This window comes from Danio rerio, chromosome 1 (genome assembly GCF_049306965.1).
Source record: "Danio rerio strain Tuebingen ecotype United States chromosome 1, GRCz12tu, whole genome shotgun sequence".
Lineage (NCBI taxonomy): Eukaryota > Metazoa > Chordata > Actinopteri > Cypriniformes > Danionidae > Danio > Danio rerio.
Genome location: NC_133176.1, coordinates 28,232,218 through 28,257,674, shown reverse-complemented (window position 1 = coordinate 28,257,674; position 25,457 = coordinate 28,232,218). Strand labels below are relative to the sequence as shown.

Genomic DNA, 25,457 nt, shown 5'->3' with positions numbered 1-25,457 from the left:
CATAACCTTTGTGATATTCAAGTATTAATCTGTCTACTGCGTGAACTGCTTCTGATGCACTTGAAAAACAGCTTTACTTACATTTTTTACTTTCTAGTCCAAATATCTTGACTTCTCTAGTAAGGCAAAAAATATGGTCTTTCTTTCAAAAATAATGTAAAAAAAAGTTTTTCCTTAAAACAATCAAATAATCTTATGTCAAAGTAAAAACAAGTTTCATCACATTGCATTTATAAGGTTTTATCTGCATTCAAAAATTTTTTGAGATATTGAACTTCAAAGTTTTTGCATTCTATAGAACAAACTGTAAGTGTGTACATTAGTTTTTTTAAATAAAAAGTCTTAAAATGTAAACAACTGATAAAAACCTTCCCATAATGTAAATAAGTTATCATTTAATATGAAATATATCAGGGGTCACCAACCTTTTGGAAACTGAGAGCTACTTCTTGGGTATCGTTTAATGTGAAGGGCTACCAGTTTGATACACACTTTCTAATAACAGATTTGCTCAATTTACTTTTAATTATATGCTATGCTATTAATAATTAATGATATTCATCTATGTGAAGACACTGATCATGTTAATGATTTCTCACAATAGTTGTCAACAATGATTGGAAACAGATAAATATTAACCAATGCAAGTGTGATTTAAAAAGAATAGCTACAAAAAATATTAGATGCAGCTTACTGGTATGTGGTGCTATGGTAAGCTAATTTCATAACAGGCCCACGGGCAACTCATGTGATCCTCGCAGGCTACCTGGTGCCTGCGGCCACCATGTTGGTGACCCCTGACATATATTAAATATGTCAATAACTCAATTTTGACAAAAATGTCAGATAGAAACGTATAATTCTAAAGTGACGGTTTATTGTGTTTGTTTAATTTTGACATATTATTTCTGAAAACAAGACAATATTTTGCTTCTCTAAATGCTTATTGACTTAAGAATATTTAGACATTTGTTCTAGAAACTATACAAAAAAAAGCATTTTTGCAGTGTGAATAGACAGGAAAGCTGGTTTTGTGTGTGAGCGTATGAGAAGGAAAGCTCTGGTTAATACTGTGTTTTACAGCAGAGGCAAATGTGTTTATGCTTTATAAATAAGGTAAAATAAATACACAGAAATTAAGGACGGGTGTCGTAAACTCAATATAAGGAGTGTAAAACGCATGCAAGGGCAGAGTCCAGTCCACAGGTTAGGTTTAGTCTGAAAGAACAGACGGAAGTTGGATCGGTATCACTTCTTTCAGATGAGTATAAGTTTCACCTAGAAGGTGACAGAGGTGCAACTCAACACCTACAAGGCATTCGGTGATACAAATAATTGAAAAACCTGCTGACTGTGTCTTTTTTAATGACTTGCTGCAGGGCGGATGTCCATCACCAAACAAAAAAGGAGCGTTCACACTATCATTAGCGATGAGTTCAGGCCCTGTTATCCAAGCAATTAGAGAGCAGCCTGACATGCAGCTTTCTGGAAGCCTCGAACGCTGACTAATGTCCAGAGATTACAGACATTATGCTGATGAGCAGAGGAAAAGCAATGTGGCTCCAGCTCTCTTTCCTGTGTGATCTTGAATGGGGAGATCCTGCCATTTGACAATACAACCCTGGGTTTCAGTTTCTGGGCCATTAAGAGCTCACTAAATCTTAACTATGTAGATAGGGCAGCAATATTATTGTCTTGGAGGATCCAGGTCGTGGATTGTTGTTATGTTAATGGAGTCCTGAGACTCTGCTGAGAAAGACTGTGTTTTGATATGATAAATGTTGGCTTTCTAGGAGGGTCTGGCTAAGTTTGTTTATCTTTTCTCAGGTCTTATAAAATTAAGGTCTTGAGGTGAGGACAAGACATGCACGCGTGTCAAAATAACAACTTTACTGCTTTACAGCTTTAATCCAAGATAACCAGCAGCCCTACGATCCAAAAATAAGCTAGTGACGCAAAGTTACTGTAGATAACAACACAAACTCGACCTTCTAGTTTTATGATGATCAAATCAAACGTAGATGAAACACTGAAATGATTAAATGTATTTGACATTGCAATCAATGAGGGCATATAAATGTATTAAGATTAAGAGGTTAAAACCAACACAGGCTCTTTGGAAAAACATCACATAGTTTTCTGCCTAGTTTGAAACACTTTCAAAGTAAAATGTTCAGTTGATGGCACTGAACATTTGCATACTGTTTACTGCTGAACATAATGCATACTGTTTCATCAGAAAGATGAAAGTACCATGTCATAAATGCACTATAAACAATGTTTCAAATCAGCACTGTCGTATTTAAAAATATTGATGCATAGTCTTAACCTGACCAGCAATGTTAACAAAGCAAAGCATGTCATAAAAACACTCAAGCAAGTAAGCCATTTTATCTTGCTTTTGTGAGTTTCTAATTTCATAGTTTAAAGATTGACAGGACTAATACCTTCAGATTGCAAGTGTAAACATGTGCTAAATTGATTGTGTAAAATGATTTACAAATGCATGCTCTATACAAACAAAAAGATTGGTTCTTCAGTGATACTTTGTAGTTGGCACGTTATATTAGCTAAGTGGTTCTTTGGCTTGTAATCACAGGGGAACTGACTTAAGTGCTATATAGCACCTGCAATGGTTCTTTAGTGATTTTTTTGTTTGGTGGTGGTTAAGATGCTGTTATATGACACCAGGCTTAAAAATATAGGTGTTATGTAGCAATAAAAGTTGTTCCCTTTCGACATTCAGTGTTACATTTTTGCACCATTTTGAGTGTTTTTTTTAAAGTGTTTTGAGGTCATAGTAAGATACTTTAATGTACAAAGAAACATAAAATAGCTCTGAACAAATGAGATCCCATGCTTGCCTTCAGCGAGCTGTGCAATTTATTGAAAAACAATTCAGTTTTGATTTCAGCCTCCAACAATTATGAAAATACGATAACCCAGCTGAAAAACTGATTTTACATGCAAATCAGTAAAATAATGTGTGACTTTTGTAAATCAGCACATGCTTGATTAATCAAGCGTATTTGATTTATTCATGTTTTAAAAGCACTAAAGAGGATATCCTCAAAAGAATTTCTGACTGTGCTCAAAGTTAAAACAGAACATAGACATGTAAAGTAAACTTTAAGGTAAAGCTGACCACCTAAATGGTCAAATTGGGATGCATAGATTCACTTAACTCACGATTCAATTTTCTCACATTTTTGTTTTTTCAAAAAATGGGATTGATGTCATGATTCAGTACACAATACAGGTGTCCTTTTCTTAAGCTATTGCTGCACATTTCTTGGTAAAACTGAAATATAACAAAACTAAATAAATAATTTGAAACAAACCCCAAATTAAGTAAGCTACACAAATAATAGAAATGTCTTCAAATAAACGAAGTAAGGCTTTGTCAACGCACTTTCATTTCTTATTAGAGGCAGCCACATCAATTTTATCATAATACAAACAAAGATGTTGCATACATGAGCAGTTTTTTTCCATCTATATATGTGTTTTCAGTATCAATTTAAAGCAAAAACTGAATATTCAGACGTTAGATTTGTTAAACTATTGTCATAAAACATATAAAGAAAATAGCTGATGAGCTGAAAAAATTGCCCAAACTAACTTTAATGAAAAATTGCATGTTACAATTTGAGAAGAAAGTAAAAAACATTTTTGTCTTCCCTTTAGTTCTCATTTCAGCTGGAAACTGCATTTGCAGAGCATTTTAATATCTAATTTATATATAGTCTAGACTGCATAAAGCAACACAGAAGAAGGCATTTTTAATTAATGTTGTATTTCAAGTTTGTATTAAGTGAAGACAAATGGAGATAAGGTTAAAAAAAAAACTACATTTTCAGGTCAGAACTAATTTGGGTAAACATGTTTTGCATTTGCCCACCTCATTCATTCATGCGGTTTGCTTAGCAAATACTCTGCCTCTGTTTGGCAGACAGGAGGGTTGATCTAACTTCGTGTTTGTGAAACCACTGGTTTATTTGGTGAAATCCTTAAGGTGAGCAGTAGTTTATAAATCCACGTGTTGAGAAAGGAAAAATGTAAATGCATTGCCAACTGAATAATCTTGTTAACTTGCACTGGCCCTTTTTTCTCTGAAAGTGAGAATGTTCAATTTGACTTTCAAAGCATACATTTGAATTTCCCTCTTAAAAGAGAAAAAAATGCTCGTGGGGCTTGCCAAACTGGTCCTGAAAGAGTAATTCATCAATAAAAACATTCCCAGCCCTCAGAGAAACTAAAAAAAGTCTATGATGAAGCTTTTGGCTGTTACACAACATAAATGGTCGTGAATTGTTAAGTCATAATTGTGCCACAAATGCAACATTTAGGGACACATAAGGCACACATCATAGGTTATTATGACATTTGCAGTATGGGTGGAAAGTATATGCATGTCACATAACTTGGTTAGCAGGCACATTACACAGTGGTGCAGGGATGATGTCAAGAAGAATAATATGCTATTGGTTCTCATGCGATTTTCCTTGGTGTTTTACAATGAGGCTTCTTAATTAATGAATAAAATAATGACTGTAGTAAACATAACTAAACTATCACTGTATTATCTATTAATTAGAAAGTTAGTTCTGAAATAACCCTTTTTAGCTCACTTAATAAATGTATGACACTATTGTGTTTATTTATTAAGCATTTTCTTCAGAAAGAAGTTTTTTTTTGGTCATTAGTTTCTAGTTCTCAATGGGCTTTACTCCAGGCTCAGATTAAATGCTGCCGTTAAGTGTTACTTTATGCATTTTGCAAGATTAATGGATTAATATAGTACAATGTTCTTTTAAGATTAGTTTCAAAAGATTTCCTGTTATGTCTGCATTTCGGTGGAGCCTGTGGTTAGGGTGAGGATTTTATGAAGTTCACGACTGTATCATTCTGTTGTATTTAAAGAGCAATAACTGCAAGCACTGATGCAGTGGTACTCGCTCTGGTTGTGCTTTTGCTTGCTGGACAATTTATGTACTATATTATTTTTTTTATAATTATTTTTTTCATTAAAATATATTAAAAAAGACTCGAAGAGTGTTATATACTTTGCTGACTTTTATGCTGACATTTTCCCAAATATTTTGAAAGAATGTTCAAAAGGAATAAGCAATTTTATATAGTGACAGACTGGGTTTTGTGTCGCCAGGCTGATGATGTCATTCACCTCCTTTTTCTGGCTTGGTTTTCTAGAAACAGTGAAACACCAAAGTAGCATTATCATATTGTTAATTCTATTCAACTGTGCACTGCAGAGCATAAACAAAATGTATTTAATAGGATAAAAAAAAAATCACTGCTACTTTCCCACATGATCATGACTAGAAGAACTGGAAGCAGTGGACTTTGGCACAATAAAAGCTTCACTGCTTTCATGCTGTGTTGCGCTAGTCTCTTGTCAACAATTGCTTGATTGATCTTGATTCACTTCAATGGCTTTCAGCCCAACATCGTGTCCACGCTATGTGGCACCCTAACACACAATAAAAGGTATCCTTTTCAAGTTTTAACAAGTTTTTATCCTCACCATCTACAAAATTTCAACACCATTGAGGCAAAAGAACAGCATAAACAACTATCAACTAATTATCACCTCAGTTGCTGCTTATGTGTTTCATACAACAGTGCTGTCTGGTTCACTAATCTGATAGCAATATTCTGCAATATCAGAACTCCTACAGCATCCTCACCTTCTTTATTACTCTGCCCACATAGCATGACAGCAGATCAATAAACTCACTACAGTTTGACAAATATTGCAGCTATTGGACAACATAATGTACTTTTGAGACTTTTTAGGCAAGAATGTAGTTGTTTAGATTACAGATATGCAGTTTATTCATAAAAATAGTGCATATTTTAAATATTGTATATGATATATAATATTACATACAGTATAATGTCACCACATCAGTATAAACCACATCTGCCACTCAGCCTATTTAGTTTTAATAATGCTATATGTGTATTAATTAGATTATAACCCTTCTGTTGTGTGTCGCATTGCGTATGGTGCAGACAGCCAAATTGCTAGTCACTGGAATTTTGTCATGCTGTGTGTTGTTAGGACAGGTTTTAGGTTTAACAGTGTATCCTAAGATCATGCCATGCAAGACCAGATGCAACACAAGTGAAACATTTAAATACCAAGACACTCCCAATGAAAGCACACTGCACTCATGATAAATTGAGCATGTTTAAAATTAAGTATGATGCGAGACTGATGTTACTGTTACTATGTTCACTAGGTATTTTATTTTCAATAAATTAGGTAAACTATCTACTGGGACTTTCAGTATTATAAATGTCAGATGATGATTTGAAAATGTCTGCTGTTACTGTGTGTTCACTTACACTCATTCTCTTCCAGAAACGTTCTTTGATAATTATTATTAGTTTGACATTGCTGATACTCACTCTTCCTGTACTCAGTCACGTAGCCTTTGCTAACATCCTCTCTTCTTAAGTGGGTTATCGAATGGTATGGAATGTGACTGACTTCACTTCCCGCCGTAATACTTAAGTCATTATACAATTTGTGTGTGCAGCACATCTCTATCTTTGTATTAGTCAATAAACATATTGATTTAGTTTCAGGTTTCATGAGCTCTAGTGAATGTACTTAGATGAGCAGATGGCTGCATTGTTTGCATAGGCTATAGTTTCCTCCATAAACAGTTAACATGAAAAGATATTCAAGATTTATATTTGTCTATTATTTAATATGTAGTACCAAAAGAGTCTCTGTTTGGTGAGTAGAACTTTAAATTTAATCTTTAATGATAGCTTAAATTTAGCATAATACTTTTTTGTGCACATTTTACATCCATCTCAGAGTGTCAATACTTTGCAGTCTTGTTCATAACCTTTAATTAAAAAAGTTGTCAAGGTATTATTTCTAATAACCTGGTATTTCTAATAATGTGTTATGGGCTTAAAACCTCCTGTAAAATAACAAAAATAGTTCAACTGTAAAGTGATTAACCACTCTACTGTTAAGCAAGCAACAGTTAAGAACTGTTAAGAAACAGGTTTTCTCTTTTTGCTGTTAGATGTTTGAACCAATAGAGTGGTGCCGGGATCACGGACCTGGAAGACTAAATAATAATTTATGAGGCAGTATCTTCCTTTGGGCTTTCGTAATGGGAGGCTTAATTAATGTGTAAAGTAACATCTGTGGAAAATGTAACTTGACGGTACTTGAAGGTTTTGTTCTACAGCATAAACTCCACAGACATTCCTATGTAAATCGATTATTTACTTTTAACAACTACTTCATTTTAATTTAAATATACTAGGGGTGTATTACAAAAATTAAGTTGAACTCATTTTAATGCTAACATTTACTATGATTTGGAACTTCTCTAGTATTTACTTAAACAATGACCTGATTAGCTTGTTAAAGGCACAGCATGTAATTAAAAAGCAAACAAAGGCATGTAGTTTGGTGATGCCCTGACTGAGTGTGGAATAGTTGTCATCTTCATTGCATATTATTGGACTCCTGCATATATCATGTTCCTGAATGAGCTAAAGTAAACGTATTATCATGGTAACGTGTAGCAGATCAACACCGTGTCCTAACTTTACAATAATGGCAACCACCACATTTTTAATTTTTATCCAATTTCTATTTTTGCAAAATTGTACAACCATAAGCAGGTGTGGATGAGAAAGTGATATGATGAACCAAAGCTCATCACAAACAACTTTTCCCACAAGCAGTGAAGAAATATACTAATATACAGAAGGTGCCAGTGTCATTCGTTTATTCATTCATTCCTTTTTCTTTGGCTTAGTCCCTTATTTATCAGGGGTTGCCAAAGCAGAATAAACCGCCAACTATTTTGGCAATTGTTTCACAAAGCGGATGCCTTTTCAGCCACGGCACAACCCAGTACCTCATACAGACTCTCTCTCATTCACACATGCACTCATACACTATGTCCAATTTGGTTCATATAATTCACTTATACCGAATGTCTTTGGACTGTTGGGGAAACCAAAGTACTCAGAGGAAACCATAGACCGGGGTAAACATGCACAACAGACTCCACACAGAAATGCCAACTTGTCCAGCCATGACTCAAACCAGCGACCTTTGTCAACATTGGATGTAACATGAAACTGTAATGAGCATAACTCAGGACAATAAACTAAAATGAACCATGGTAATATCAACAAAAAAAGCATAAAAATGGAAGTGCCATTCATCGTATTTATAAAAAAAAATACTGTTAAACAGATTACAGATTTTTATCATAAGATTTTTAGCTTTTTTTTTTACAATTGAAATCAAGGAAATGTTTTACAGTGTAGGTGTTTTCAGTTTATTTACATGTATGAATTGCATTATGGGACACTGATCACTGCTCTGTCGACTTTTGATGTTGAAAATTCACCTCGGCATGCTGTCACTTTTATTGACATTTTAGTAGTTTAAAAACAATATATTGTGTAATACAATAAATATAGAAATAAGTTTATAATATATATAGAAATATTAGAATAACCGGAAATTAGTCGGCAGATTATTAACAGGTTTTTGCACTGTAGTTTACAACACCAGCACAGACAATATCACTTAAGATCAAACCATTAAAATTGTCAATAAAAGTCACAGTTTCAAACTTTTGGATATCAAAAGTTGTTGAAGGAAACATCCCAAAATGCTATTTAAAAGAATACCACTTTTACAGTGTAGCTATACACTGCCATATATATATAAATATATATATATATATATATATATATATATATATATATATATATATATATATATATATATATATATATATATATATATATATATACATATATACAACCGTTCTGTCTGGTTCTCAAGGCTGATAGCTGTGCGATATTCTGCAAATAACAGCACTTGTACAGCCTTCTCAACCTTTTGTATTACTCTGCCTACATAGAGTGACAGCAGGTCACTAACAACAGTTTGACAAATATTGCAGCTTTGGACAAGAATGTAGTTGTTTAGATTGTAACTATGCAGTTTATTCATAAGGATAATGCCTATTTTAAATAGCTATAATTTCTGAGATACAGCGTGTTGGCATCCATATACTGAGCAGAGCAAAGACGGTTGACACTACGCAACAAGATGGCGACAAAGACAGCATAATGAGCCCTTAGGGGAGAAAAAACTCAGTTATTTCAAACTATAGCTGATCAAATCATTATAAAACAGGTAAGTGACATTCTAAGTCGATCTCTCTCTTTTTTATATTGTAGTGCTATATTTATACCATAGAAATGTGGTAGTGTTTGCTTTGATTTGGCTTTCTCTGGGTTAATTACTGTGATCTCCTGATTGCAACAGAGTAATACTGGGAAAAGTCTGTAGACTGATGGCATTTCATGCCGTTCAGCCTTATAATTTAAAAATGTAAGCAAAACCACCTGTTTTGTCATCACTTTAGACATTACACAAGAGCAGGGGTGTCCAAACTCGGTCCTTGAGGGCCGCTGTCCTGCAGATTTTAGCTCCAACTTGCCTCAACACACCTGCAAGATTGTTTTTAGAAAAAGCCTAGTTAAGCTGCGATCACATTGAAGTTTGGGCATGCGATATTCTTTCATGCGGCGCTTCAAAAAGGGGCGGGATTAAACAAGCTTATTAGACATTTAAAAAAGCGAGCGATTGCTTCATGTTTTAATTTTCTGTCCAGAGAGGTCATGTTTTGATCCTCGATTGGTCTCACGCAGTCGAGTGATGCGATTTCGCAGGTCAGAGTTCCCAGGTGTGTCTGATTGGGGTTGGAACTAAACTTTGCAGCACACTGACCCTCCAGGAACGAGCTTGGACATGCCTGCACTAGAGAATCATTTAGATACTAGCTCTAAAGTTATGTTAGTAAATTAGCAATGGTTTCTGCTGTTCTGATGGTCAGCTGCAGATGTGAAGGAATGGAAAAAGAAAATAGATCCTCACAAAAAGAGATTTTGAGACTCTCTGTGTCTGATTTTCTTTTTTATACATGATTATGCCATCAAACTGTTGTATAAATGCAATATCACACTTGTAGCAGTGCAATGTGGCTGTTCATCACTGATGGGACACTAAAGCACTCAGCCTGTGGCCTTGTACCAATGCACACCTCCCACCAGTGCCAGTTATTTCTTATACAATACAAATACAAATTCTTATACAAAAATTTTATTAAATGTAAATAAAAGTCATTCTGTTAATCGGCATAGTTGAATTTTCCACATCAATATTTGACAGAGCTGAGATCAATGCAGTTAATAACTGTAAATAAACAGAAAACACCTCTGTGAATTACAAAATAAATACAGACTCTGTAAATTAACAGATTATTTTACAATGCATTTTCACTTTATCATCATTTACTTTATCTTGTCTAATCCACATAAAGATGCTTTAAAAACATAATATCACCCCATGACTATAGCTTAAGAGTTGATATTTCATATTTCACATTGAGCAATGTTTCTTGTTTTCTTAAGAGTCTGTAAGCTCTCAACATGCATTGCAGCACAAATAAACCAGTGGTCAGAAGGATTATTGTATTCCTTTTTGCTTATTTGATTTATGGTGCTGTTTTTGTCAACAGTCACCAGATTTTGCTTTGTGCAGTTTTGTTGGTTGTTATTGAGGTTTCTGTGTTGATGGTTTAAAGTCCATGGGTTTCTATATTTTAGTACTACATATACTTTTATTCAAGATCACAGTTCAGTTCACAAGTAACTGTTTATGTGACAAAAACATTTTTACATATTAAAATAATTTATTAGTGAGAATTAGAAGTGTTACTGTGTAAAACAATGTGCTTGTATGTACTTGATATATTTTGTATTTGTATTATAATGATTAGCTTAACAATATTTTCAACAACTCTGATGCACTGCCATTCTATAAAAAAGCAAAAAAAATAGGTGTAGTCCCTAAGGATTTACTGTCAGGTCAGGATCAAGCTAATGTGGTAAATCAGCAATTTGTATTGATCTAGAATAATTTTTACAGCTATTCTTTATTCATTATTGTTTAAAATAAATTAACAGATTTATTCAACAAAGATTAAAATCAACAAAAGTTTTCGGTTATAATTTTGAGTAAAAAATCTATTCACAGGCCCTTTTATTGCAAAGTAGCATGTGCAAGTAATGTTATTAAATGTTTATATCTCACCAGTCCATGTATAAAAACCATACAATTCTACACACTTCACAACACAAAAAGCTCAAAAGGTCAAAAGAAATGTATGTCTAATCAAAGCCACTAATTAGAAACTGAATATTTATAAGCCATAAAAAGTAATGATTTTGCCAACAGTCAATATTTAATGGAAATAATAGGAAGCAGACACTTTCATTATTTGTCATTTAAGTAGCACTTGTATTCAGAGTAGCCTGTTACTAATGATGTACAGTCCATTGAAGCATTAGACTAAAAATATACAGTTGATGTCAGTATTATTAGCCCCCTTTTGATGTTTTTTTTTTTCTTTTTTAAATATTTGCCAAATTATGTTTAACAGAGCAAGGAAATTTTCACAGCATGTCTGATAATATTTTTTCTTTTGGAGAAAGTCTTGTTTTATTTCAGCTAGAATAAAAACAGTTTTAATTAAAAAAAAAAACATTTTAGGGACAAAATTATTAGCCCATTTAAGCTTTTTTTCGATAGTCTAAAGAACAAACCATTGTTATATTACTTCCCTAATTACCCTAACCTACCTAGTTAACCTAGTTAAGCCTTTAAATGTCACTAAGCTGTATAGAAGTGTCTTGAAAAATATCTAGTCAAATATTATTTACTGTCATCATGGCAAAGATCAAATAAATCAGTTATTAGAAATGAGTTATTAAAACTCTTATGTTTAGAAATGTGTTTAAAAAAATCTGTTCTCTTAAACAGAAATTGGGGAAAAACAAATAAACAGGGGGCTAATAAATCAGGGGACTTCAACTGTGAAAAAAAGTACTTAAATTTGGCCAATTAGTTGGACAATTTCAATCAGTTATTCATTGCAATTTATACATAAACAACTATTTCAGTATTTTAATAGCATAGGGTGACTGGGTTGATTAACTAGCAATTTTACAGAAGAAACTAAGACATTGAAATCTTTATTATCATGCATTTAACAAAACCATGATTGTTTAAAAAAATAAACTGAATTATTGTGGAAAGCTATGTTTAAGAAAAACACATACAACTGATTAACAACTTTGGAGCTAAAGGCAGGTCTGTCTTTAAAGCTTTACTAGTTGTCAAAAAGTCCTATGGAGAAAACTCACCTTTTTTATCTCTGGACTGACTACTGCACTCTATTTTTATTATTCACCCTATGCAAATGCTAATAAATCATTTTGCTCTAGTTTTCACTCTGGCACAAACTAAAAAAAACTCCATAGGCTAGCCATTGTTGTGAATTATCACTGAACTGTTGCAAATGTTCAGGCAAATTTCATTAAAGACAGATGAGCATGGACAGAAGAGCTGGAATCAGGTGAAGACCCAGGTGAAGACCCAAACTGAAGCTGTCCTGAAGGCATGTCTAAACACAACCACACCTCCATATGACATGTCTCACCCTCAGGACTTTGACACCTGGCAACCCTCAAGATCTGTCTTTCTTTACCTGGCCTCCCCTGAGTGTCAAGACTGTCTCACTCAGCAATCCAGCCATGCCTTTATTTACTCACCTCAAGTGGATTTGTTTGGGTATTTATTTATTTATCATTTTACACAAAAGAAGATGTTTTGAAGAATGTTGAAAACAGGTAGCCACTGACAATCATATTTTGTTTCTCTCTATAAAATTGTGTTCAGGAGAAAAAACAAACTTCTGAAGAAGTTCAGAAAAAGAAAGAAAAAGTTTTAAAACAAGTGGAGGGTGAGTAAATAGAAACATAATACCTTTTACACAAAAGAAAACTAAATAAACTAAAAAGGTGGTCTGACTGATGTTTTATTTAGGATGATATTTGTTATTTGAGTTATAGAATTTTGAAGAGTAAATCTAGAAACATTTTGAAGGATAGTGCAAATTGAATTAAGATGTTTTTACCAGCACATTCTAAACTTTTGTCACATTTCTGTTTGTCTGTCTTTATAAATACTAGTCTATTTTTATGTTTCAAAAATGTTTTGAGTTTTGACATTGTGCAAAATATCTTCTTGTGTTCCACAAAAAAACAAAAGGTATACAGGTGTGGAATGATGATGGAGGATGATGAAGACAGAAGGAAAATGTTTGGTTGAACTATCCCTTTATTTTATCAGATATTAGCTTACACAAAAAGCAGTCCATCAGTCAATGCTCTTGATAAATTGAACTTTTATCCTTCATTTTACAGACTGAACGTCATTTCAGTCGCTAAAGAAATGGATGGCGTGAGTTAAGTGAGACAAGACTGTAAAAAAGTGTAAACATCTAATAATAAATACAAGGCAATAAAAGTATTAATGGTGAGTTGGTGACATCTAAAACTGTTTTGTTTTGTATTTTTGTTAACTATTAGAGCTAGTATGATCTGACATTGACAAATAATTCTAAATATTTATAATCCAAGTAATGATTAATTCTGTGACAAACGAATTGCTAATAGCTAGTCAAATTTATGCATTCTGCATTATTCTATAATGAGTAATAATACACTCACTCAGTATAGATATTATGAAGGTTACATTTAAGTAACCTCAAAAATAAAATAACGTGTTCTACAATAACTTGATATAATGATCAAGTCTGCAATACCCAAATTATCATAATAATGCACCCCAATGACTCCAAAAGTCAAATTGCCGAAAAAAATAAAATGACACGAAACAAAAAATAACATTAAACTATAAGACAAAATCTACAGGGAAAACTAGGAGTTGCCTTACCTTTGTGATGGTCATGCAGTATGAAGAGACCTGAGAGTACAAGCCACGGCCACTAAATCCGCGTCTTTTTAAACACTCTCTCGCAGAAATGTGTCAGAGAGAGAGAGGTAGAGATTATGGGATGAGCGGAACACAGATGCCGCAGTGTTTGAGGTGAGCTGTGAGCATCGGCTGGCATCTGTTTCACTTCACTATGGGACACAAACGAGTCATCCAAAAGGGGCGCCTGGCCGCTCAGACATACAAACACACCACCGAGCTCCATTCACATTTCAAGGACGCTGTTTGTCTTATTGGGCGTGTTCATACACAGCGGTACATAATCGTTTAAATGTATTGATTCCTAAAATGGTTATCCAAAGTTTAAACTAAAATATCCCTGAAGCAATTTGTACAAAATTCATTTTATACCAGAATAAGTTGATATTCATAAACTATTGTGATTGGTCCAATGTGTACAACGGAGTGAAAAGTAACAGATACCACGTGATGCCTCTGCACACAAATTACTCCCGCTTTTGACTGGACAACAAATTGTCCTGAACAAACAATTCCTGAAAAACTTTAATAACAATTTACTTTAAATTGCCAGTTAAGTATTACAAACGTTATTATTTTCAGGGACAGATGAATTTACCCAATTAGAAATTACTTCCACATACTAAGCCCCGCCCGTTTCCATGCTGCTACTGTTTCTCTCAGGACCCGTCCCGTTTGTCGATGTCTATGGGTGTGGGGCGGCGCTGCGGTGGAGTGAAAGGGTGGAGAGATGATGAGAGATGATGATATAACCATAACCTGTCTCTGAGAACACTGTCCCCTCCCCCATCATTCGTCTGAGGACTAAATATACACACAAACTGTGCAAGTAAGCATACATAAATTACCAAATAAATTTAAAAAGACAGCTAATCTGAGAATTGATTTAAATTCGTGTATAGGTCCTTTTCGTTCTGCTGATGGACGTCGTTAATACACCATTTTTTATTCAATGCTAGGTGTTTTCTTCCCACCAAGATGAATAAAGTGGATTTTAAAAATGACATTAACGAAAACCGTTTTAAAAAGTTTTAAAATGTATTTATTTCTAATTTACGTTCTTCGTCAGTTGTTCAACAAAACTGAGAAGGTTGGTAAAGCCATGGTCTATGACAGATCTGCTGGATCTATTTTGGGGCAAGTGGGCTCCTTCTGACATGTATCTATTTACATTATACAGCCAAAAACAAGAGTGCCCTCTTCAAATTCACCAGAAAGATATTCAAGAAAAAATTGCTTTATATTTAATCAGTCAATAAATGCAAGAGGACATTACATACTCTGTAAACCCGATTAGTTAAGTCAAACTGTTTGAGGAAACCATTGCAGAAAACCATTTATGTTTTGAAACAAAAAAATGAACAAACAATCAAAAAAAAAAAAAAAAGATTTGAGTATAGGCCTATTTCACAAAATGGCGATCGTCAACATTCCAAATATGTGATCAAGACAGAACTTTTGGAAAAAATTTAGAGATCTTTTGAAAAACTAAAAAATAATAAAGCTCCAGGTAACGATGGACTGACCTCTGAATTTTACAAAGAATTCAAAGATGATATCTCAGAGTTTCTTCTATATGTCTTTAAAGAAATACTACAAAATGAAGTAATGTTGCCAACTATGTTACAAGGATTGATTACACTGATTCCTAAGCAAGGTAAAGATTTATTAAATATAGAAAATTGGAGACCTATAACTTTAATCAATAATGATATTAAATTACTTTTACACATATTTGCAAGTCGATTAAAGTTAGTTTTAAATGAATTACAGATGATTCAGTCTGGCTTCTTATGTGGTAGATATATTGGTAATAACATTAGATTAATATTAGATTTGATTGATTATAATTTTCTTTTAAATGATGATAGTTACATTCTTTTTATAGATTACTATAAAGCATTCAATACTGTAAACCACAATATTTTATTTGAAGTTCTTGATTTCTTCGGTTTTGGTAATAACTTCATTCATGCAGTTCGAATTTTATAAACTAATTGCACTAGCTCTGTTAAACTACCTTTCGGCACCACTTCTAGATTTAACATAGGTAGAGAAGTTAAACAAGGAGATCCATTATCTCCTTTATTATTTTTATTAATAATACAAGTATTATATCTTCATATTACATTTAATCCATTTCATGGCATCCAGTTGGCCAGTAATGTGATTAAATGTTCCCAGTAAGCAGATGATACTGCAGTTTTTCTGAAAGACATAAAAGAATTGAAACTAGCTCTAAAGTGTCTTAACATATTTTATTTAGCATCAGGATTAGCTTTTAATATTAAAAATGTGAATTATTTGCTTTAAAAGAAAAACCTAGTAATATGTCTGAAATTTATGGAATTCCAATAAAAGATATTATCACTTATTTAGGAATTAAGATATGCAATGACCAAAAAGATATAATAACACTAAATTATACCCCATTAATTAATAAAATACAAAAGACTTCAATATTTGGCTAATGAGAGACCTATCTCTGAATGGAAGAGTTTTGTTATCAAAGTCTGAAGGTTTATCTAGATTGGTTTACATTGCAATGACTATAGACATTCCAAAAACGTATAATTAACCAAATAAATAAATGTATATATAACTTTATTTGGAAAAATAAAATTCATTACTTGAATAAAAAAAAAAAAACACTTTGTAATCCATTTAATCAAGGTGGGCTAAATGTACTTGACTTTGAAATATCAAACACCATTTTTAAAATTAAGTGGATACAAAACTATATTCGCTCAAAAAACAAACTATGGTATTACATCCCTAATATTATTTTTGAAAAGTAGGTGGCATTGAATTTCTTCTTAACAGCAATTTTAATATTAGTAACCTTCCCATAAAACTTTCAAATTTTCACAAACAGACATTGTTATCGTGGATGATTATATACAAACACAAAATTTCCCCTCACAAATGTTTAATTTGGAACAATAGATATATTACACACCGACTTAAATCTCTTTTTTTCATTAATTTGTTTAGAAATAATATTTTGCTGATCTCACAAGTTTTCAATAGTAATGGCCATGTGCTTACTTATTTAGAGTTTCTAAAAAAAAATTCTCTTTATATACCTGTTAAAGAGTATATGATGATAATTAATGGTATTCCCTCTGAACTTAAGAAATTATTAGTAAATGATATAGTTCAAGACACAAATTTAGATTTTAGTCTTAAATTGGAAGATATAAATATAAAATAATAATAATAATAATTATCTTGAATGATTTGCCGGATTGTCAATGTTCCTCCAGCTATTGGGTATTGGAGATCACAATTTCAAGATGTTAATTGGAACGAGACCTTTAAGATTTACAGACGTGTTTGTATAACAAATAAAATTAGAGGGGTATCATTTAAAATTGTTCATCGTATTTACCCTGTAAAACAGGTAATTGCAAGATTTTGTTAAGATATTGATTTAAAATGTACTTTCTGTAACGATAAAGAAGAGAGTATTGTTCATTTATTTTATGATTGTATTTATACACAATTATTTTGGTTTGATCTTTTCTTTTTTGTTAAGCAGAGTACAAATATTGCACTGGAATTCAAAGAAAAAGATGTCTTATTTATTATGAGAATACAGTTGACTTCAAAATTTGACATATTGTTAATTTGCTCATTATATATAGAAAGATTTTTATTCATAAATGTAAATGGGCTGTGAAAAAAAATAATTTTACTCACTTTAAAATAGAAATAAGTCATTACCTATGCACGATAAAAGAAACAAAAAATACCAAAGCAAAAAGAACTGTTAATTATTTGAAAGCCTTAAATTTTGTTTTTTGAATAATTTTTTTTCCTTCTTATATTGTACTTGATTGGATGTTAATGTAATGTTGTTATTGCCCTTGTATGTTCTGTGTTCTAAAATTGCAATAAAAAAATTTTTAAAAATTAAAAAATGGCAATCGAGACCAGAAGTAGGGAAAACTTTGTTCCGGTGCAATGGCGGAAACTTGCTTTGATAGATTTCCTCCAAAATATGACAATAATACACTTAATAAAATTATTAGTGATATTTGTTCTAATCTTTCTCTGGTAGATATTTATAGACTTTTACACAATGACATTTCCTCTTCTTTTACCTGGTTTAAATCTGACATGACTCAGAAATCAAGTATAGACTTTTGGTTCATTTAGTTTGATTTAATTTGTTAAGGCCCCGTTTACACTAGTGCGTTTTAGTTTTAAAACGGCGTTTTAGAATAAAAACGATCCGCGTCCACACTCGCGTTTTTTACCCAGCGTTTCTGAACTGCTCTCCATCCACACCAAAACGCTGAAAACGCACATCACGTGACCACACACACACTCTTTGGCAAGCGCTGCAGCCCATGTACCCAGATGAGAGCTCTGCTAGTCGGACTTCTCATCAAGCATCTCCCGCTGGATCTAATATCACTATATTTATTAATGGCATGTATTACTTTCCCATCTGACACAGAGACAGAAAAATTATACACATTGAGAGAAAAATTAAACACCTTCTATGAGGAAAAGGCAAAAGGGGTCTTTATTAGATCTAGAGCAGGGGTCACCAATCTTGGTCCTGGAGGGCCAGTGTCCCTTCAGGGTTTAGCTCCAACTTACCTCAACACACCTGCCTGGGTGTTTTAAGTTTACATAGTAAGACCTTGATTAGCTTGTTCAGTTGTGTTTAATTAGGGTTGGAGCTAAAATCTGCAGGACACCGGCCCTCCAGGAACAAGTTTGGTGACCCCTGATCTAGAGCCAAGTGGTTAGAAGCTGGCGAAAAGAATTCAGCATACTTTTTTAACTTAAAAAAAACTGAGTGAAACAAAAAAAATAGTTCTTTGTATATTGATGATAATGTAGGAATAGATGAAAATACTATTTCAAAATTTGTTTCAGATTTTTATCAAAAGTAATACACATCTAATTTGAACTCTGACTCAAGTGACCTTTTTTTTTTTTGTAAATTAAAGCATTTTATTCCTTGCATAAGTAAGATTAATAAAAACCTTTGTCAAGAGGAAATGTCTGTAAGGGAACTAGATGATATAATTTAAAAAAGCCTTCCAACAAAAGTCCAGGACCTGATGGTCTGCCTTTTGAGTTTTATAGAGTTTTCTGGGAAAATATAAGAGACTTAATTTTAAACATATTTAATGAATGCCCTGCCAATGGAGAACTTACAGAATCAATAAAATAGGATGTAATTTTTTTGATTACAAAACTGAATAAAGACAATCTTTACTTGGATAATTGGCATCCAACTACACTACTCAACTCAGATTACAAATTACTAGCATCATTATATGCTACTAGGTTAAAGCCATGTTTGGAGGAAATCATATCTCTCTCCCAATCTGGATTTATGAAGGGAAGAAATATTTCACATAATATTAGATTGGTATTAGATCTGTTGGATTACTCTGAGTTAGTAAATGAGGAGGCTATAATTTTACTTTTACATTTTTACAAAGCCTTTGATACAGTTGAGCATAGTTTTATGTATCAGACACTCAATTATTTTGGTTTTGGCCCAACATTCAAAAAATGATGAAGACATTTTATAATAATTTTTCAAGCAGTGTTTCTTTATCCAGTGGTACTTCTCGTTTTATTATTCGGAGAGGCATAAGACAAGGGTGCCCAATTTCACCATTTTTATTCTTATTAGTTGCAGAAACCCTAAATCTTTATACTGTACATTGTTCCCAAATTAAAGGTATTAAAATAGGCGGTACCACATTAACTATCAGTCAGCTTGCAGGTGACACCTGTTTATTTTTAAAAATTAAAGATCAGTTCCCAATTATTTTGAAGGCTTTTAAGCTGTTCTCTGATGCATCAGGTCTGTTAGTTAATCAATCCAAAAGTGAAATCACGGCTATACACCAAATAGGCGATTTAAGTATAATGGGAATACAAGTTAAAAAGGCAGTTAGATATTTAGGTATTGTAGTTAGTAAATCAACCTCAGAACTGATTACAGACAACTTTTCACAAAGGCTTCAAAAGACAAAAAATATCTTTAATTGCTGGCTTCAAATGAATTTATCGGTTCAAGGTAGAGTGCTGATCTCAAAAGCTGAAGGTATTTCCAAACTTGTATACCCTGCACTGTCCCTTTATGTAGATTCTAAGATGTGTACCACATCTGACAAAGTTTTATTTAAGTTTATTTGGAGAGGCAAAACAGAGTATGTTAAAAGAAAATCAATAATAGGAATATCAGAAGGAGGATTAAATGCATTAGATTTCAAAACTATTAGCAATGTCTTTAAAATCAATTGGATCAAAAACTGTCTATAACAATTATTCATTATGGCTCTCCATCCCTAATCTTGTCTTGAAAAAATGTGGTGGCCTACACCTTTTACTAACTTGTGATTTTATAGTGTTCTAAAATTCCTTTTAAGATGTCCAATTTTCATAAGCTTTGAATACATGGAAACTGATTTATAAACATAACTTTTCCCCCCACTCATGTATTATCTGGAACAATCAGTATATTTTATTAAAAAACAAGTCCATATTTTGGAATGATTATGTTAAAAAAGGACTAATTTTTGTTACAGACTTATTAAATTGTGTAGGGGACTTATATGATTACAATGAATTTATTAATACTTTTGGTTTAAAAATTACTTTGATTGAATACAAATAATTTGTTCATTGTATCTCCCCTAAATTACTTAACCTTATTAAAACACCCACATACACATGCACATACATATAAACTCGATCCTCACATAAACACTCACATTAACACACGCACATACATATAAACTTGCTGCATGCAAAGACACACCTATACACACTCGCATATACATATAAACGCTGCATGCAAACACACCTAAACACACTCGCATATACATATAAACTTGCTTCATGCAAACACACCTATACACACTCGCATATACATATAAACTTGATTCTCGCATAAATACCCACATTTACATGCACATGCATATAAACTCGCAGCATGCAAACACACCTACATAATCGCATATACATATAAACTCGATCTATGCATATGCACCCTCAACAACGCGCACATACACAAACTCACTGCATGCAAAAAATAAATAAATAAAATTCACAAACGTTTATCACGAATCTGGTTATTGCAAAGCTTATTAGAAATAATATAGAAATATAGAAATAGAAATAATGCGATTAATAGAGGGATTAAATATGTTAAATTATGAACATATGTTATATAAAATTTGAGTCTATATAAATAGACTATTCAAAATCAGAAATATTTTTATTTAAAACCTTTTCATTTAATTAGGTAATTACATACACAAATATAAATGGACAGATAGAACCCTTAAAGGACGTTCAAAAAGCAACCAGAACTATAAATATAAATGTTTACTCAAACTAAACTCTTCTTTTCTATTGCAAATGTTAATGTAGCCTATAGTCTTCTTGTTTTGTTTTTTAAATTCTTATAATTGTTATGCTTTTTATGTTTTTACAATGTGGGTGTCAAAATTGCAAGATTTTGGTATCATTTTGATTGTTAATTATTCAGCATATACAAATAATAATAATTAAAAAAAGTCTCAGATCATCATGTTGGTCAAGTTAACACCCATGGAAAAGTTATATATATTCTCTGGACACTCCTTTTGTGTTTAATAACTACGACTTATATTTTTACAGCAGCTGGCATCCAGCATTTTGGTGCATTTGCCTGTTTGTTGGTAACAGGAAAACCCACTTAAGTGCATTCCTGCACTCTACTGGACATAAGTGTGTAACCCTTGACGAATAGTGACACCAATAATAAAACAAACATAAAAAACTAATATTAGACAAACATATTTTATTCAAAGTGATTACTTAAGCAACCTTATATTTATTAAACCATAATAACATTTCCAATAATTTAATTGCATAATAAACCTTTAGTTTTGTAGGAGCATTCCTTAGCATTATCTTTTTATTTTTTTTTATTTTTTTAGAATTAGCATAATCTATTTTCATAATTCAACAGATGTAATTCCTCTATTAATCGCATTATTTCTGTTTCTTAAGCTTTGCAATAACCTGATTAATGACAAATAATAATCTTGTTCATTACACTCAAAGGACTTTTACGTTGAAATTAAACTACTTCCTTTTAAAGTGAAATAACTTCCTTTTACTGTGAAAATTCATTCATACACACATATGAAATCACTTGCATATATGTATATACACAACTAACTGTATATATGTTTGTGAATTTTATTTTGTATGTTTGCACAAGTGTCATTTGGGTGTTTGTGCACACATCAAGTTTATATTCTTATGTGAGAGTTTATGGGTGTATATGCATAGATCAAGTTTATATGTATATGCGAGTGTGTATAGGTGTGTTTGCATGCAGCAAGTTTATATGTATATGCGAGTGTGTATAGGTGTGTTTGCATGCAGCAAGTTTATATGTATATGCGAGTGTGTATAGGTGTGTTTGCATGCAGCAAGTTTATATGTATATGCGAGTGTGTATAGGTGTGTTTGCATGCAGCAAGTTTATATGTATATGCGAGTGTGTATAGGTGTGTTTGCATGCAGCGTTTATATGTATATGCGAGTGAATGTAGGTGTGTTTTTGCATGCAGCAAGTTTATATGTATGTGCGTGTGTTAATGTGAGTGTTTATGTGAGGATCGAGTTTATATGTATGCGCGTGTGTATGTGGGTGTATTCATGCGTCAAGTTTATATGTATATACACAAGTTTCATCTATGTTGTTTTGAACATCCAGTAGTATAGGTGTATATGCGAGTAAATTATAGGTGTATATACATGTGTTTTATGTATGTGTTTATAATCGAAGTTTGATTTAAATCCTACACGGCACCTCATATAAAACTGAGCGCAACATGCACAAGCGCAAAACCCCTCCCTACCTCCTCCCCCGTATGAATATGCTAATGACTCTACTTTTCAAAACCATACGAAAAGTAATGTTAAAAGCAAGCAAGAAGAGAAACTTTGAACAGAATGTGAATTGGAGGTGCTCCTTTCAGAGGTAGACTGGAGAAAAACTGTTATTTGCAAGTTAGCCTCCGGAATTAATAACAAAAGAAAATAATTAAGTGGGGAGACTTTAGCTGATGCGGTTAACACAGTTGGGTCTGAACATCGCACCGAATGGATTTAAAAAAGAAATAGTGAGATCTATAGGTGTAAACTGTTGCAGCATCATTAACAGCTTGAGTTGGCGCAGCTTGTAAAACGCATGGTAACATGATTTGACATGGTTGAGCATGAACTTTATTCGAAACCAGTGTCTGATGAACTCATTTTTCTATTTTTCCCCCAATACATATCAGATTTTGCCTACTATTTATCATGAGGAAAATAAAAGAAGGAATCATTAATAAGTCTGTGCATCATATTTTATCTGCACATTTATTGAATGGAAATGTTTCTGATTCACGTATGCCAATTCATCTTCAGATGGCGCCTTTTTTAGCATTGTGTGTGCAGTAAATCGCACTGATTACATTGGGAAAAACGGTGACCGCTGCAAATTGCGCTTTAATGTTTGGCTGGTCGCCTATGGTATGGAAACCTTATATACCTGCTAGACATGCGGATGAACCCGTCTCATACAGCTGTCATTGCACGGCTCAAAGACACTTTGTTGAGTGCAATTTAACACAACTGCCTCTAGGAGTCGCCAATGGAAATAAAACAAACACACACAAGAAATGTGTGCACGCCAGGCAGGAAATTAATGTGTACCTGCGCACATTCCCACGTTCATTTCATCGTTAGTAAATCCAAACTTGAGAGTGAAACCTGGCGTATGCAAAGTTTTTGTGCGTACGCAGCGTTGATACATGATACATACCCAGATCTCTGCACTATTACTTTCATTTCACAATTTTGATAATTTCATTGCGTTTTATAGGGTAAAATATCAAAACTTATGTTGTGAAAGTAGTAGGAATGACGGGACTGTTAGTAATTAAAGACAGAAAGAACTTTTCTATTTTGAGTGAACTTCTGTCACGGATTATTTTAGTAGGATAATATGCCTGTCACCCCCCAATAGTGAATTCACTATTACCCTATTTTATAATGTGTAATGTTAGACTATTTGATGATTTTTGTGTCATTTGTTTACATGTATGTAATTGCTCTTACTGTATGCTACATTTTTATGTTTTCTCAGGGAATAAGGGCCAGATCAAGTGGTCATTGATACCTCAGGGTAGACGGCTGATAACAGCAACAGCATCTGGCCTACAACAGCATCTGTCAGATTTTTAATCTGACCTGACTGTCATGTCATGGACTATTATTTCCAGTTTGGGTAAAGTTACAACAATATTCGAAATAATTTTTTGATGTTTATTGACAAAGATAGGAAAATAGTTTTATTATAAATCTAAATTGAGTAACAAGCCATAAAAAACAACAGCAGTTTATGCTTATTGTCACCGACTCGGTCCCAGTCATTCCCCTCGCTGGCCAGCAGAGGTCACCATCTCCGGACTTCTAACCATTACGTCATCCATTCACCTGATCCCAGCACACCTGTTCTCCATTCCACTAATGATCCACGTACCACATATAAGCAGCTCACACACACACTTCAGTGCGAAGTCTTGTTTAGCCCCGGCCAGCATTTCTGAGCGTTCTATCCTGCCTGATCTCCCGTTTACCACTTCAGCCCGTTTCACGACTCTGCTCTGTCTTCTGCCTGCCCTCGACCAAAGCCTGTTTCCTCGGACTCTGATTCTCGCTGCCTGCCCCTGACCAAAGCCTGTTACACGGACTCTGAATCACGCTGCCTGCCTCTGACCCAAGCCTGGTAATCACACTGCGTCTGTTATCTGCTACTTCCCCTTTGATGTGTATGTTGTATGTCCGCACAGCCGTGCGAGTTGTTGATGTTTAAGTGTGACTTAATAAATACTGCAAAATGGATCCCTCCGTGTCAGTCTCCCCGTTACAGAAGACTTCGCCCAACATGGATCCCGCAGCCATCCAGGTTTTGTCTCACGAAGTTACAGCTCAAGCTCAGGTATTGTCTACTCACCAACAACAACTAACACATCTAACCCAGTTGACAGACGAACTTGTGAAAGCTCTACAAAACCTGCAAGCTGCTCCCACAGCGCAACTCACCGCCAACTACTCTCCGAGTCCACTTGTTGTTACACAACCCCCGATGACTTCCGGAGCTCGATTGGCATTCCCTGACAAGTTCTCAGGTAACCCAGCAAAATGTAAAGGCTTCCTATTGCAATGTAAACTGTTTATCGCCCAACAGCCCCATCTGTTTAAGGACGATAATGGGAAAATTGCTTTTGTGTGCTCACTGCTCACTGGGAAAGCGCTAGACTGGGCTACTGCAGTTTGGCCAGACAGTACCCCGATATTTCCCTCGTTTAATGACTTTCTCAAACGTTTTTGCACTGTGTTTGATCATCCGGAGGGTGGTCGTAATGCTGGCGAGGAGCTACTGTGTATCCAACAGGGAGATCGCTCCGCAGCTGAGTTCGCACTGCAGTTCCGCACCTTGGCA

General features: G+C 33.6%; 1 protein-coding gene and 1 long non-coding RNA gene across 4 annotated transcripts in view; one reads left to right on the top strand and one right to left on the bottom strand.

Moving 5' to 3' along the window:
- Nucleotides 1-13,933, bottom strand: part of coro2aa (coronin 2Aa) — a 52,539-nt gene extending 38,606 nt beyond the window's left edge. For both annotated transcript variants that reach the window (XR_012385834.1, XM_005159876.6), the window contains exon 1: nt 13,889-13,933. Coding sequence is in view for 1 of the 2 variants with exons in the window: in XM_005159876.6 (XP_005159933.1) it covers nt 13,889-13,903 (15 nt within the window). In the remaining variant the exon portion in view is untranslated. The remainder of the gene's footprint in view (nt 1-13,888) is intronic.
- Nucleotides 13,934-14,588: 655 nt separating this feature from the next.
- Nucleotides 14,589-25,457, top strand: part of LOC141385717 (uncharacterized) — a 21,042-nt gene continuing 10,173 nt past the window's right edge. Inside the window, exons 1-2 of one of the 2 annotated variants that reach the window (XR_012406589.1) lie at nt 14,589-14,756; nt 24,099-24,239. This is a non-coding gene — a long non-coding RNA (uncharacterized lncRNA). The remainder of the gene's footprint in view (nt 14,757-24,098; nt 24,240-25,457) is intronic. The other variant, XR_012406597.1, reaches the window with a different exon arrangement.